This window comes from Myotis davidii, unplaced genomic scaffold, assembly GCF_000327345.1.
Source record: "Myotis davidii unplaced genomic scaffold, ASM32734v1 scaffold67, whole genome shotgun sequence".
Lineage (NCBI taxonomy): Eukaryota > Metazoa > Chordata > Mammalia > Chiroptera > Vespertilionidae > Myotis > Myotis davidii.
Genome location: NW_006298521.1, coordinates 999,926 through 1,016,881, shown reverse-complemented (window position 1 = coordinate 1,016,881; position 16,956 = coordinate 999,926). Strand labels below are relative to the sequence as shown.

Here is a 16,956-nt window from a genome sequence, read left to right as displayed (position 1 = left end):
AGAATGCAGATATGTAGTCTCATCACTTACTTTAAACTTGAATCGAACAGAACAATTAGTGAATGCCAATTCTGGGCCTAGGGATAAAAAAAAAAAAGATAGTCTCTATTTTTGGGGGCGGGGGTGGGTGGGTATAGACTAGCTGGGGAGGGAACTGGAAGTGAAGATAATGGATGTTGGTGCTACTGCAGTCTTCTGGACTGAGTGCCAGTGGAGCATGGAGGTGGGAACTGGTTCACTTGGACTAGTGGGGAGTCCCCCCAGGGCTGAGAATGAAGGAGACCCAAAGATTTGCAGGCAGAGAACTGGCTGGGAAGGTGTGGGAAGGGCATTCTGGTGGAGCAGACACAGGGTTGCAGGTGCTTGGCATGTTCAGGAGTTCATGGGTGTGCGACCCGGAGACAGGAAAGGACAGTGATCACTACCCTAGCTCCCCCCCTCTCTGACCCACAGGTGTGAATTACTGTGTGCCCGATGCACGCTGCCATGGTTCCTCTTGAGTGGCTGGTCATAGTTACTTGGATTCAGGACCCCGTTGATTGACTAGCTCAGTTAAACATTTTTCTTTTGATTGAAAGTGTAATAAATAAAAAAGAAGGCATGGCCCTGGCCAGGTGGCGCAGTTGGTTGGAGCGTCACCCCATGCACTAAAAGGTTGCGGGTTAGATTCCCTTCCAGGTCAAGGCACATACCTAGGTCGCGGGTTCGATCCCTGGTCAGGGTGTGTATGGGAGGCAACCGATTGATGTTTCTTTCCCTTCCTCTCTCTTTAAAATCAATACACATATCCCTGGGAGAGGATTGGGAAGAAAGAAAAGAAAGAATGAAAGAAAAAGGCATGGTGCATAAATGACAAATTAACATGTGACATTGGGAATCATCACAGGCCAGTTCATGAATTAATTGTTCTATGACTGGAACATCAGTTACCCAGTTTTCCTAAGAAAATGCTTTTCTCCAGTGTGTTTAGTCTACCATAGTTTGATTGCAAGCTTTTGCAGTGCTAGATACCAATTTTGAGTAAACCGAATGTGAAGATTTCAGAGTGACATCAGGGCCGACCTTCACAGTAGGAAGTTGACTCCCGTGCCAGAGGTAGCTTGCACAGGACCAGTTGAAAGAAGACATAATTGGCTTCTTTATCACAGTGTAATACACATATTTTAGCCATCTTACTAGAAAAAAAGAGGCTTTACTGTAGATTATTCAAGTTGCAGAGCTCTGCTTCTATTTGCATGTAAGATTAAATAATAAATTCTTTGTTGTAGAGATCGTGATCACTCTTGGCAGTCTTTGGAAGGTTTTAACTCTTGGGTATTTTCTTAGCGTATTAATGTCTGCTGCACTGTATTTTGTATTCCTTTAAGCTTTCCTGAGAGAGTTAGTGAAGGCCTTTTATGGCATTTGGCACTGACAGTGGCTACTCCTGAGCTGCTGCCTGCGGTACTGAGGCAGGTCAGTGTGTGCCCTCGGAGCTTTCCTTTGTCATTTGATCACCAGTCACTGCCATGCTGAGTCAGAGCTTCACTTCACGTTCCACACTGAGAGACGGCTGACTGGGGAGATGCGGGCAAATTATTTTATTTTATGCCTGATTTCTCAATTTTTAATTGATTAATTTACACTCTGCCTCTTTCCAAAAACAGATTTGAAGCACCTGAAAATATAAAAACGATTGAATAAAGTAAAAGATAAGGGAGAGAAGGGAAAGCCACGTGGGGAAAAATAAGGTTAATACTTGAAGTCCTGCCTTGGACCCCGTGTTAAAGAGAGCCCTGGATGCTGTGGACATCTTCAAGGAGAGGCTGACCATCAGTGTGGTTGTACGAGCTGCCCATGCGATGCACACACACCACCTGGCGTACCAGCGCACGTGGCCCTGAAGCTCAAGGAGGGGGTAGCTCCCCTGGGCGGGAAAGGGGACATGCAGGTCTTCCCGGCACTGAGCAAGCCCAGCAGCCGCAGGCGTTCATGGTCCCTAGTTCTGCATGCATGCGCAGCTGCCTGCCGATCTGGCGTAATCCAAGGGTGACGTAGGGGTTGTGATCGCAGGATGAGGGCAAAAGGAGGAAACCCACGGTCAGTGAATCTGCGAGATCCGCGCACTGTCCCCACGGCAGTACTCCTAACGCTGAGATAGATGGCTGGTTCCCGGGGAGTCCGGAATGAGGAAGTTGGCTTGCATTTAGGTGCTGTGTTGTACAAAAAATTCTTACCTTCATAGCTTTGGAATGAGAGTCAGTGCAGGCCCGCTCCTGGCATGAGAGGCATGTGGGAACCGGGTGCCTGAGGGGACAGCTCAAGCTCATTTCTCCCCTGGGCGCAGGCTCTTGGTCTCTGCCCCCCCCTCCCCCCACACACACACACGTAGCTGAATGACTACGTGCGCGCGGGCACACTCTCTCGCTCAGTGTGGCCAGCTCTCTGTATCTGGAGATGGATTGTGTATTTGCCTCCCAGGCAGTCAGGCCTCATGACTGGTTTCTGGTGACTGTACTTTACTGCGCATTGGGTGACAGGCCAGGGCTCTGCTGTCTATCTGGAACATGAAATGTAGCGATTCCACTTGGATTAAGGGCGGATCCAGGAGCACAAACAGCCCCTGAAAGTGGGTTTGGGCTGTCCTGGGAGTGAGCACAGGGTCACTGTCCCCGCTGGGACTGGGCTCTGCCAGTAATTGCCCGAGGCCCTGGGCAAGTTGCTCAAAGCCCCTCCCCTTCAGTATCTTTAAAATGGAGAGGACAGTGCTGGCTTAATGCAAAGATTAAACGATATAACACATGAAAATGTTGATAAGGACAGTGCCTGGCATATAGCGCTCAGTGCGTGTAGCTCTTTTATTTTGTGTTGTTAACTAGGGAGCTGGCCCAGGCAGGCCTAGCTCACCTCCCCACCCTCCCAGAAAGAAGGACAGGCTGTGTTCTGAACAGGATGTTGGGAGATTAGGTTATTGTTTTCTGGTTGGTGACAGTTTTGTCCTCTTTCAGGGAAACTGCACCCAGGACTATCTTCCAAAGAGTCCTGGATATCTTGAAGAGATCCGCTCGCACCGTCGAGCTGGCCTGCAGAGACCCGTCCCGCGTGGAGCACCTGGCCTCGAGTCTGCAGCTGATCACAGAATGCTTCCGGTGCCTGCGCAACGCCTGCATCGAGTGCTCCGTGAACCAGAACTCCATCAGGTGGCGTGCTCGTCCTCGCATGTGCCTCTGAGAAACTGCTGGGGCACTGCAGTGTCACTGGGGGAGGACTCCGGGAGAGAATGGTGTGACCGGCCACGGCGTGTGGTTACATGGGGCTTCTTTGGGTTTCTCACTTGCATTTATGTGTTTTGAGGCACTTGGTTTTCCACACAGCACAGATGGGAACGTAATTCTGAGTCGTTGATCCCAGACTCTGCCTCACGCACATGCAGCTCTGGGCCTCGCTGGTCTTAGCTGTAAGTGCTTTCATTCGTTTCAGTGCGTAAATTAGTGGCCCTTGTGTTTGCTTTGAACAGGGAGCAGGTTTTGTAAAGGTCTAAGAAGACCTGTCTTAAGACTCCACTTCCACCTGTTTTATTTATTTAAATATTTTTATTGATTTCAGAGAGGAAGGGATAAGGAGAGAGATAGACACATCAATGATGAGAGAGAATCATTGAACTGCTGCCTCCTGCACACCCCTTACTGGGGATCGAGCCCACAACCCAGGCATGTGCCCTGACCAGGACTCAAACCGTGACCTCCTGGTTCGTAGGTCAACGCTCAACCACTGAGCCGCGCCAGCCGGGCCCCACCTGTTTTACAACGTGGCTGAAAGCTGAGCAAAAACTGCTCGGTGCTGTGCGCGTTCTTTGACATGTTGCTCTCTCCTCCCAGAACTGAACACCTTTCCTCTTTGATTTTATGGAATCTGCTTTTTATTAAAAATTTTTACTTGAGATGAAGTCAGAAGCCTCAAAGAGCACGCTCACCTTTCTTTCCTGGACTTGAGTGTAGACGAGCCTCCGGGCCTCCCTGTCACCGCGGTGATGGGTGCAGTCGGGCTGGTCCAGAAGCCACTTGAGGGGGACGCCCTGCGCTGCCTAGACAGTTCTGATACCTGAGGCTTCGCTGTGATTAATGGGATTTTTAAGATAAAAGGCGAGAGGGAAAAAAGCTAGGATTGTTTAACTTTAATTCTAAACCAAACCTGCCACCCTTTTGCAGACAAATGGATAGAAACAATTATAATCTTGATAATAATTGTCAACATTTAAAAACATAACTAGTTGTGTGCTGAAGAGTGGGCCAGGGGCAGGTTTCTTTTGTCTCTTTCTAGGCGGGAGGCTCTCTCGGCGATGGGGGAAGGGAGGGGGAGTTAGAGCAGAAACTGGCTGTGGGCTGGCAGGGCTGTCCTAAAGCTTGGCCAACCTCTCAGGAAAGGAAGCGGCATTCTGCGCGCCTGCCCTAAGCACCAGGTTTTGTAACTCAAGACTTGCAGTGTCTTGTGTAGTCCTGAGAACAAATTCAAGAAATAGTGTGCTGCAGTGCAGCCATAGGCAGCCACACACGTCAGAACATAGGGTTCCTGCCGGCAGGGTCTATAATTACCAGTTTGTCTGTGCGATGGCTCCATACATGTAAAACAAAAAAAAAAGAAAAGAAAGAAAAAGAAGTAGTATGCTGCTGTTTCCCCATTTTTACAATGGAAGAACCGTGACTCAGGTTAAGGAACTTGTCCGAGTCACTCATCACTAAGAGCCCAGGAACGGTCCTTCTGACTCCAGCCTAGAGCTCAGCTCAGAGCAGCCGCCATAACGAGCCCGAGACACTGACCCCGTTGTGTGTGACTGTCGTCCCTGTAACAGCCCTTGGCCCTGGACAAGGGCCTTCGCCTTTCTGAGCACCGGCTTCTCTCTTTCCACGGGGTGAGTTTTAGATGAGATCTGTGTAAAGTGCCTGCCGGTCCCGGGCACACCGCTCAGCACGTCACGTCGTGTCTGCCCCTGCCTGGGGAGCGGCCGTGCAGCCAGTAAACGCTTATGTTACCCTCTTGGAAAACAGTTCACTTTATTTTCTTTCTTGAGTACAAAGTAATATATGTAAACTATAAAAATTCAAATGTTACACAAATAAATACTGTGGCAGATAAAACACCAGCGGTCTCCTGGCTGGGCCGTGCTCCGGGGTCGTGTTGTCTTTATTTCTTGCAACTTACAGTTGGGTCACAATGTTCGGTTTCCTTTCAACCTGACCGTAAGTTGCACAAAATAAAGACACCAAGATAGAATTTTGTTAGTTTTCCTGCCTTTTACCTTCTAGATTTATATTTATTTACTGTTGATTTTAAAGGGAAATTCCAACTATTTCGGGTATCAGCTCAGAATAAAACATTTTCTAGTCAGAAATACAACAAAGATTCTATAAGCCTTCAAGGCTAACCTTAACTGAAGCCAGTTCTGAACCTGTCAAGATTCAGATCACAACCAACATATATTTTCCTGGTGGTTTACTTTAAGTTACTAAAGAGTTAGTCAGAAGGTGTGATGCTACTGAGATTTAGACCTTTTCACATCATCTGTATGAACACTGCACGTTGTGTGAATGTGGCTGCTCTTATAGGATGTGCGGAACGGGGCCTAATGCGGCCGAGCACACCATCCGATCATGGCAGTGCAGGAAGTGCTCAGAGAACACTGTTGAAAGTGATTAGCTCTGCATGTAAATGTCACCCAGTTGCAGAGGTTGCTGTACGTCTTTAAAGGGCCAGATAATAAGTACTTTAGGCTCTGTGACCTCTGTCAGAATGTCTCATTTCTCCCCTGGTAGTGTGAAGGCAGCCGTAGATAATAGGTGAACAAAAGAGCCTGGCCGTGTCCCATGATACGTGAAACTAGAAAATGAGTTTTTTTATTCCAAAATACAGCGGTGGGACAGGCATCGGATAACAGTGTTAGCCATTGCCCTTTAAAGTGGAGAGAATGGAAGGGAAGGGGAGTCACTGGCCCTAAGCAGTTTCAAAATCCAGTTGGGCAAACTCAGGTGTCAAGGCCGGGCATTAAGCCTCCGTGGCTTGAGACTCTGCCCATGGCCCGCCCTTAGAGTCATCCTTCCTTTTTCTTCAAGGGTAGCACATGTTTGTAGCTGAGTAGTTTTATCAGCCTGTTTTCTACCTGTAGAATTTGGGGACTCTGACTACCTTTCATTTCATCCTTCCTCTGTGCATTTTGTTCAAGCTGGCGGGGTTTCTACTGGTATAACCTTCTCAGATCCTCTGGGCCTCACATGTAATAGGGACTCACATTAGACAGGGGGTTGCCAGAGAGCCTTCCTGGGTAATGCCATCTCTCCTGTGTCTGCTGAGGTGACTGAGGTGACACGGAGAGTCCTGGACGCTCAGGAGCACGTTTCCCAGCTTTGAGGGGCTGCCTGCATTTCTGGGCTCGAGGCCTCCCTCCCTGACCCTGACCTTCTCTCTTCCCTTAGAAGCACCCCGTGGTTCAGTTGGCCCCACCTGATACTCCAGGACACTCTTCCCACCTCAGGGTCCTTAATATACTCCTGCTGGGAAGTCCCTTTGCCCTGTGAGGTCACAGTCACAGGTTTGGGGAGCTAATGGGGCTGATGGTTCAGCAATTACGGAAAGCAGTACATTCTGAACTCTTTCTTTGGAGACCATTGTTTTTCCTGCTGGCCATAGGCACCGTGCCCAGCAGGCTCAGCGCTGCTTTGGGATCATGTGAAATGTAGGCTTGGGAACGTGTCTAACTTTGTCTCTTTTAACATCACGGTACAGGAACTTGGATACAATCGGCATTGCTGTTGATTTGATTCTTCTTTTTCGGGAACTCCGAGTGGAGCAGGAAGCCCTGCTGACAGGTACGTCCAGAAGACTCAGGAATTACTTATGTATTTGAAAAGGTTTAAAAACTAAACACTGAGTATTAATCATTCATTAAAGCAAATGTTCTCTAACGATGCAGAGAAACTTTATTAGTGGTACCTAAGAATTATTTTAAAAGTTTTAGCACCTTCCTTCCTTACTCTGTGGCTGAGCTGTGTTCCTCCCAATTCACACGGTGAAGTCCTCACCCCCAGTATCTCAGATGTGACTGTCTTTGGAGACAGAGCCTTTAAAAAGGTTCATTAAGGTAGAGTGAGGTCGTGTGTGTGGCCCTAATCCAGTGTGACTGGTGTCCTTATGAGAAGAGGACGTCAGGACACAGACACACAGAGGGACGTCCATGTGAGGACGCAGGGAGAGAACAGCTGTCTATAAGCCAAGGAGAGAGGCCTCAGAAGGAACCAACCCTGCCCACACCTTCCTCCCTCTCCCGCCTCCTGAGCTGTGAGACAGGCATTTTGATTGGTTAAGCCCCCCAGTCTGTGTTGGGTGTGATCCTAACAGTAACCCCAAGCCCCTGCCCTCAGGGCGCTTGCATTCCATGGAGGAGAGCCAGATGCTGAATGTGTCAGACAAAGAAGAAAGGGTGCGCCGGAATGGCAGGTTAGCTCTGCTCCAGTGGCTGCTGATGTGGGATCCGAGGAGAACCAAGCCTCTTACACTGAAGGCTAGGAAGCTTTTCGAGGTTTTTTTGAATGTTTTTGGTTCTTGAACTATTAGCATCAACACTTGCCTTTGAGCGAGGGTTATTATCTTAACATCATGCTTAAAAAACATACAATTTTAATACATGGCATATTTACCCAGAGAATTAAAATACTTGATGGGTAAGCCCAAGTCACTTAATAAGAAAATCCCAGTGTAAATATCTGGCTTTTAAAAAGCTGTCCTTAAAATTCGTTTTAATAAAGAAAGTATAACATAATTCTACAGATACTTCTTTAAGTGAGAAATCTCCAGCTATATTTAAAATGATTTATAAATTTATTTATATACAGTTCTTAATGCCTATTTTTATAGAAAGTGAGGCATACTTACCTTCATGTGAATATGCATGCTGCTGTGGCAAGGTGGGTAGAGAACTGAGGTCATAATCTCTTTCTACAGGCAAGGAAACTGAGGCACGGAGTGCGATAGGCTAAATTAGCTGTTTGAAATGCTGCCTGGCTTGGTTTACTTTTCATTCTATTCTGTGATTTCTTAGTGTTTTTACTTAAAGCTCACTTGTTAAAATTCCTGCATATTCCTATTTGATTTAGAATTCTTCCTTTGGGCCTTTGAATTAAGTTAACTTAAGAATTTATGAAGTGTTTGATCTCAGTTTTTTTAAACAGTAATTTTTCAAATATTGTCAAGAAATTGATAGGCTGTGGGATTTAGCTGTGAATTGCCTTTAAGATGTTACAAAGTTCTGTTTGTTGCTCTATTTTTTAACAAAACGGAAGCCCCAGTGCTCTTGGGGGATTAACCATCGGCAGTAAGAGATGGATTTCTCTCTCTTGCATGGAAAGGCAGCTGCGTTTAAGTCTGTGTGGCATGTGATTCAGAGAGTTCAGAAGGTGCTGTGGTCTGTAATGGCTGGAAAATACAAATGTTGTAGATAGGGTGTCCCTGGCATCCCGTGAGCTGTGGTGGGCAGCAGGTTTCTCCCGTGACGATGTGCCCCGAAATAAGACGTCTGCAGGAAGTGCCCTGCAAGCAAACGCTGCGATTAAACAGCCATCAGCCCGACCCAGCGCCTCCCTCTGCACGCAGATACTCTGCCCTGAAATGATCCCCTTCCCTCCGCCTCTTCAGCTGTTCCCTTTTCTCGTTTTCATCAGAGTGTAATATGCTCTTCTGTCTTCCATCTCCAGAGTATCTCCCCATGTCTCCCTCAGTCTGCTATCCCTTTCCTCTGCTCTCCCACCCTGCTGCAAAGATTTGTTTTTCATTGTTTATAAATGGTAGGAGATTATTTCATCTCGCAGGATTAATTTTCTCTTCACTGAAGCAAGCGGATGATCTATCACATTTAAAGGAGGCGATTTCTGAAACTTTTTATGAACTGGTTTGAGTTGATGAGTACATTGGTTGTTTGGTTTTGGGCTTGGCTGCTCACTGATACCCACAGTTAGAGGGACTGGTCTTTACAGACCTGTTTCTGTGAGGTGTGTGAGAGGTGTCCACAATTTAGGGAGCTGCAACAATGGTATGTTGTGCTATTCAGACATTGTTCCACACGAATTAAAGGGCCCAGATCATGCCAGAAAAACATGCCCCAAACCCTAACACTGCCCCCACCAGCTTGAAGGGTTGTACTCATGCATGTGGGGTGCATGCTTTCATGCTGTTTCTGCCAAATTCTCACTCCGCCATCTGCATGATGCAACTGGAAACGTGTGGTAACTGCAGACAGCAAAGGTGTTCGAATAGGCCTTCGGCTTCCATATCCCATACGATGCAGTGTACAGCTAATTTGCCTACAAACGTCAAGTGGTCATAATAATCTGGCCACTCAGAGTGTGTGTGTGTGTGTATCCATCCCCCGTTCAAAGGCTGTTAAGTCGCACTGTTTACCCATGTCTTCAGAAAAAAAATCACTTCTACTGTCGTGGTAAACAACCTGCTTCCCTATTTATAATGGTCTGGCCCTCTAGCAACTTCAGAAAGAAATTATAGCTAATTTGCCTACAAACATCAGGTGGTCATAATAACCTGGCCACTCAGTGTGTAATTAACTCCTATAATTTGACAAGAAAAAGGCAAACAACCCAATTAAAAACTGGGCCATGATTTGGGCCCTTTAATTCGTGTGGAACAACGTCTGAATAGCACAACATACCTAAGTATCGTTGCTGATCAGGTTCATCCTATCATGTTGCTGGCGTATCCCAATGGAGATGGCTTCCTCCAACCAGACGATGCGCCCTGCCACGGTGCTCGTATTGTGCAGGAGTGGTTTCAAGAACATGAGGGAGACTTGACCTTGCTGATGTGGCCCCACCATCACCAGATCTCCATCCAATGGAGCATTTGTGGGAAGAAGTTAAAAGAGCCATCAGGCAGCTGGTTCCACAACCATCAAATCTCACAGAACTGGACAGTGCCATTCATCAGGCATGGTGTCCGATTCCTCCATCACCTTTCAACCTCTCGTGGAGTCAGTGCCAAGAAGAATCGCCGCAGTATTGAAGGCAAAAGGTGGCCCAACGCAGTACTGACGGGGCGGTCATAATGATCTGGCCACTCAGTGTATATTATGGACACTAGAAATTGTGTGGAATTTATAGGTCCTTTTGGGGAGAATTGCCATCTTAATGATAGTGTCTTCAGTATGGAGCATGTATTTATTTAGGTCTTTAATGTTTTAGTTGTATCCATTTCAGGTAGACAACTTATGCTTGTAGGCCGAGTTGCAAGGCTACTAGAGGAAAGCAAGCTAAGTTTTCTCGCTACCTTCCTGAAAAAGGAAGCTACGAATATTACTGAATTTTATTTCAAGTAATTTCATTCAAGAATGAAGTTTGTATTCAACAATGAAACTTTAAAAGTATTTATAGTATGTTAGTTCAAACCTATTGCAAATCTTTTAAAAGGTGTTCTGATTCCTAATAAAGTTCTTATACTATTTTCTGACTGTTTCTTTGTGAGAACCTTATGCTTGGTAGAATTTTAGCAGGGTATCTGTGCCAGTTTTGTAACCACTTTTGAGGTAAGAACTATAATTACATTGTCAAAATAATATTTAGAGTATTATTTTCAGAGAATAATTACAGTGGTGTGACGAATATATTATGCTCATCACATTTTGTGTAAACACAAGCATGAGTTATTTTAATTGAGTTATTGGTGTTATTTTTGGCTTTTATTCTTTTCTAATCTGTAAAAATAATGTTGGGATTTTTGAGGGACTTGGTAACATTTGCAGTATTTACATAAAGATCACTTGATAAGCTGTTTGGTAAAAGTAAACTGTCATTTGTCCGTGTCTGGAGTTTTCTGTTCTTGTTTCTGGGACATCTTTAAACCTTGCCTTCCCAGAATTGTGTTCTGATTCACAGTGCTAAGTTCCAGTTGCCTGGTGACTTGTTGGGTCAGTTGGCTTTCGGACCAACTTATGTTGTGGCCCTATTTAATGTGTTCACTTTCACAAAGTTTGAGTGTTAGTATTCTAAAATACTCAGTAGTAATATGTCATTTAAGTTATGACTTATCTTAAGGTTAAAAATGAAGAGTTTTTTGTATTATAAGCACGTTATAATTTTACTAGAGGCCCAGTGCATGAAAATTCATGCACTGGAGGGGGGTCCCTCAGCCCGGCCTGCCCTCTCTCACGACCCGGCGATCAGGGGATGGCGGCGCCCCATCACACCTCTGCTGCTGCCACTGCCAGCAGCGCAAGCCTGGGCCGGCCCTGGTCACCTGAGCCTTGGGCGGCCCTGGGCAGCTGGGGGGCTGAGGGGACTGGGTGCCGCCATCTTGTGGCTGTGGGAGCCGCCATATTTGAGGGCGGGGTGATTAATTAGCATATTCCCTCCTTATTGGCTGTGGGCGCCACCATCTTTGTGACAGCATGAGGCTCAATTAGCACATTCCCTCTTTATTAGATAGGATTATAGAATAATTTTAAAAAATTCCAAAAAGTTGAAAGAAAAATAATCATCATTATCTATGCAGACTACATTAAACAAACAGTTATTTTTTCAGTCATTTTTCAGTACTTTATGTATGGGTAGGGATGTGTATGTGCAGTTTTGTACCCTGCATCCTTGTTTTAGATAGTAATATTAACTTAATTCATCTTTGAGGTTTTTGGCTCATCATTTTCATTGTATACTTTTTAAATTTCAGTGTTTTGATTTTTGGCCAGTTTTGCAATTCTCTTTGAACCACCAGCTGTTGGGCGAGTCTGAGGAAGTGAATAGTGTGGCATGTTACTCACCTAGCCTTTCATCATTTCAGCAGCTCTGCCTTGGCGGTTTGGAGCCGGCAGCCAGGTGCTCAGCCAGGGTTTAGGCAACAGGGTTTAAAGGGAAGGCACAGGTTCTGACCCGGGAAAGTCCAAGGTTAGAGGACGGCAGCGCTGGGGCTGGATTGGCAGGCCAGCTTGTCTTCTAGCAAAGCAGAGCTAGAAAGCTTAGGGGCTTTGGAAGTTCACTGCCCTGGGCACTGTCTCCTGGTTGATGCCCGGAGGGAATTCCTTTAATGGAGCAAAATCTTTCGACTCAGATTCCCCGGTGGCCTTTGGCCTTCCATGCTCACCCTTAACCCCTGTCCCCAGGAGCGGCACCACTGTTGGGTCAACTGTGCTGACAACACTTACAACTTCATGTCCTGAGTAAGTCAGTGACCACTTGAACTTTGGCCTCCTCTGTGTAAAGCGGGGAGAATCTTAGTACCTCCCTTACTGTAGGTTGTCATGGCTGCAGGGAGGGACCTGACTCCGCCCTGCTTTAAAGCGCCCCCGAGACCATCCTGGTTCCCGCCAGTGGAGACATTGAAGGGCCCAGCTTTTCTTGTGCAGAGCAGGCACTGGAGGGATTATTTGGAGCCGAGAGTTACTGATAGATAACTGGTATCCACTCAAAAACACGGTGCACCCAATCTGGGGAGCAGGCTCCGGGAAGCTGGGGTGCAGAGCCTGTAGCACCTTGCGCTCCTCTCACATCACATCCTCACGACACTGCGGTATTTCCTGACTGTGTCTTTCTCAGTCTGGTGGGGATGTAGTAGAGCCTCATGCTTTCCCCATGGGGGTGAGCACTGTTCACGTGTGTTGTGTGTGTGTATTTGCCTTTTGGCTGTCCTACTGTATTAAGAGTTTTTTGAGTTCTTGGTTTTTTGGGCCTATTTTTCTACTGGATTGTTTGTCTTTTTGAATGATTTCTAAGCTCTTTTAATGTGCTCTGTACATGAAGCCGCTTCAGTATGTGCTGCGTGTCTCTTCCTATTTTAGGGTTAGTTTTCTTTGTTGTTTTTTGTGGTATCTTGAGGGAAAAAAAAGTTCTTAAGTTTAATGTGGCCTATTAATATAATATAGTTTATTAATATTTTCCTTTATGGATATGATTTTATGTTTGGTTTTAAAATCTTTCTTAACAGAGTTATTGTTTTAAAAACCTTTCTATTTGGACTTCTTTGCATTTAGGTTAGTACATGGAATGGCATTTTCTGTGTTGTGTGAACACGGAGTCCAGTTTCCATTTTTTCGTACTGATGCCCAGCTGTCCCAGTATTATTTTTGAAAAGACTGTCTCTTACTCAGTTATCTGCTGTTACATCCTTGTTAATCACATGTCAATGTAGGTTTGAGTCTTTCTTATCCCGTTCTGTCCTATTGCTTTATCTCTTCCTGCCCCAGGACCACACTGTCTCACCACAGGGCTCACTGTCTTGTGAAAACAAATCCTCTCACTGCTTTGAACAGCATCTCAGCTATGCTTGGCCCTTTGTATCATCACACAAATTTTAAAATCATATCGTCAGATTACATAGACACACAAACACGTCTTCCGGTGTGTGAAATTACACACACACACACACACACATACACACACACACACACACACACACACACACACACACACCCCTGCTGTGATTCAGACTGGAATTGCATTTGATCCAGCTGTGGGCAAACTACGGCCCGCGGGCCGGAACCAGCCCGTTTGAAATGAATAAAACTTAAAAAAAAAAAAAAAGACCGTACCCTTTTATGTAATGATGTTTACTTTGAATTTATATTAGTTCACACAAACACTCCATCCATGCTTTTGTTCCGGCCTCCAGGCCAGTTTAAGAACCCATTGTGGCCCTCGAGTCTGATTTAATCTCTAGTCCTGTAATCTGTGAACATGGTATAATTCTTACTTAAATTTGTTCTACTTTAATATTTTCTATGTAGATTAGAAATGACATTTCATCTCGGGGGTAAAATGACAGTTCCGCTTCTCCTTTTCCACTCCTTGGGCTTCATGTCTTGGTCTCGCTGACAGGTTTCAGGGCCATGTTGCCTGGGAACGGGAACAGCAGGGCTGTGGACCCGTTCCCTCCAGAGGAACACCCTTTGTCTGCAGCCGGCAGGTAATCATACTGGGTGCTGTGGGGGTTTTGTTGATACTTATCTTTAGGTTAAAGAAGGCCCCTTCTGTTCTTAGGTGACTAGGAGTTTTTTTGTTTTGTTTTAAATTATGAGTGGGTGTTAACTTTCATCAAATCTGTTTTGTACAGGATTTGAGATCATCAGATGATTTTGTCCTTTGCCGGTTAATATGGTCAGTTATAAATTTTGATTTCTAACGTTAAAGCAGCTTTCAAGGCAGGTGTTAATTCAACTTTGTCATGTGATTTGCTTCTGGAGCCTTTTGTTAGTAGATTTTTTCCTGCGAGGGGTGTGACTTCCTTTTTGATTCTGTCCTTGTTCCGATTGGGGTCTCAGTGATGCCGGCCTCAGAACGCTGGCTTGCGAGTCGCCTCCCTCTTCCTGTAGGAGTTCTCTGGGAGAGCTGTGTAAACTGGAATTACTCTTTCCTTGAATGTGAACTGGCCACACTCTGGTCTGGGGTTTTCTTTTTGGGAAAATATTTGACTACTGATTCAATTTCCTTAATGGTTAGAGGACTCTTCAGGTTTTTCCTGAATATTTCACGGAATTTTTTACAGAGTCAGTTTTTGTTATATTCTCGGGTTTTGGTTATTTTCTTTACATTTTCAAATATTTTGGCATAATATTATTTAAGATAGTAAGGTATCATTTGTAATATCTTACGGTATTCTTTTTTTTTAAGTTGCAAGATCTTGGCAGTCCCCTCCTTTTCATTTCTGAAAGTTTTCTATGTTATTCGTGCCTTTTCTCTCTTCTGATCAGTCTTCCCAAAGGTTGATCAGTGTTGAGTTTCTTGATGAAATCAGTTTGGGTTTGTTGATATTCTCTTCTTTTTCATTGTTTTCAATTTGAGTAATTTCTTGCTCTTCATCTTTAATTTTCTTCATTTTGGGGTGTTATTTTGCTATTTTATAGTTTCTGGAAAAGAATGCTTACTTAGCTCTTTTATTTTCATTGCTTATCTTTCCCAACATATGCATTTTAAAGCTACAGATTTCCCTCTGTTCTATTTCAGTTGCATCTCAAAGTTTTAGTATGCAGTATTTTTAACATCCGTTTAAAATACTTTATTTGCGTTGTGATTTCCTTTTTGTCCCTATGGGTTATTTAGAACTATATCTCCTATTTTATTTATTTATTTATTAAAATATATTTTATTGATTTTCTACAGAGAGGAAGGGAGAGGGACCGAAAGTCAGAAACATTGATGAGAGAGAAACATGGATCAGCCGCCTCCTGCACACCCCCCACTGGGGACGTGCCTGCAACCAAGGCACATGCCCCTGACTGGAACCGAACCTGGGACCCCTCGGTCCGCAGGCCGAAGATCTGTCCCCTGAGCCAAACCAGTCAGGGCTATATCTCCTATTGTAAACTATGGGGTGTGCTAATCTTTTGGGGGATTTATTTTTAGTACACAGTGAGCATTATTCATAATTAATTCTTTAAATTTGTTGAGATCGTCATTTCCTCGGTTATATGGTGAAATATTGTCTTACAGTATGCAAATATCCTTGGGAAGACTGCATATGCTGCAGATTTTAAATTCCCTTTTTATTAATTAAGTTCACATGTAACTACCAAGTAGAGCTTCTGATAAGCTTGAGGTAACACTCGGACCATGTTGGATTGCCACATTCACAGGGATTCCTCCAGAATTGCGATTCTTTATAATTGTGTGACTTTGGTCATGTTACTGATAACTTGTGGGGGTCTTGGTTTCTTGTGCTCTCTAATGCGTATAAACATACCTGTCTCAATAGTAAGATTCTTAAAAGGATTTACACGTTAAGTATTCAAGGTTTCCATTTAGAGCAGAGGTTCTCAACCTGTGGGTCGTGACCCCTTTGGAGGTCAAACAACCCTTTCACAGGGGTTGCCTAAGACCATCGGAAAACACATAGATAATTACATATTGTTTTTGTGATTAATCACTATGCTTTAATTATGTTCAATTTGTAACCATGAAATTGGGGTCACCACAGCATGAGGAACTGTATTAAAGGGTCGCGGCATTAGGAAGGTTGAGAACCACTGATTTAGAGTCTCTGGCTATAGAACCAAACACGTTTTAATTTGAAATTTGTAAATCTGACTTTTTAAGCTGTTTATCAAGTCCATATTATGTGCTGGTAGAAAGCGTGGCCCGGTGAGCATTGAGTGTGATCCCTACTACAGGCTCACATTTACTGAGCTCACAGCTCATCCTTACAGCAGCTCGCAAAATAGATACTGTTGTCACCATTAGCTGATGAGGAAGTTGCATCTGACTACAGTTAAGTAACTTGTGCAGGTTCACACTAAAAGTTGGGAATTGAACTTAGGTCTCTTTTTTTTGTGTCACTAGATAGTTTTATTTACTGTTATTCTTTCTTTTTTTTTAAAAATAAAGTTTATTTTTCAGAGCAGTTTTAGGTTCACAGCAGAATTGAGAAGAAGGTACAGAGGTTTCTCATGTGTTTCTTGCCCCCACACTTGCACAGCCTTTCCCACCAATGTCTGGCACCAAAGTAGTCCATTTGTTACAATTGATGAGCCTCCACTGACACATCATGTCACCCGGAAAGTCTGGTTTACACTCAATTCGCTCTGGGTGTGGTACATTCTGTGGGTGGGGACAGATGTGTGATGACATGTACCCACCACTACAGTGCGATGAAGAACAGTGTCACTGCCCTGAAGTCCTCTATGTTCCACCTACTCCTCCCTCCCTCCCCTAACCCCTGGCAACCGCTCATCTTTTCACCATCTCCATAGTTTGGGCTTTTCCAGAATGTGGTGCAGTTGGAAACATACACTATGTAGCCTCTTCGGATGGGCGTCGCTCACAGAGTCACATGCAGCGAAGTTTCCGCTGTGTCTCCACGGCTTGCTAGCTCATTCCTTTTTAGCTCTGAATACTGTTCCATTGTCTGGATGCAACGTCGTTCATCAGGTCACCTCCTGGAGGACGCCTTGGCTGCTGCCCAGTTTTGACAGTTACAGAGAAAGCTGCTGTAAACGCTGGT

General features: G+C 44.9%; 1 protein-coding gene across 1 annotated transcript in view; it reads left to right on the top strand.

Annotated features, from left to right (window-relative positions):
• The first annotated feature begins 217 nt into the window (after positions 1-217).
• The window catches only part of ATXN10 (ataxin 10), a 102,441-nt gene continuing 85,702 nt past the window's right edge, over positions 218-16,956 (top strand). Inside the window, exons 1-3 of the mRNA XM_006774171.2 lie at positions 218-223; positions 2,947-3,179; positions 6,757-6,839. Of these exons, the coding sequence (XP_006774234.1) occupies positions 218-223; positions 2,947-3,179; positions 6,757-6,839 (322 nt within the window). The remainder of the gene's footprint in view (positions 224-2,946; positions 3,180-6,756; positions 6,840-16,956) is intronic.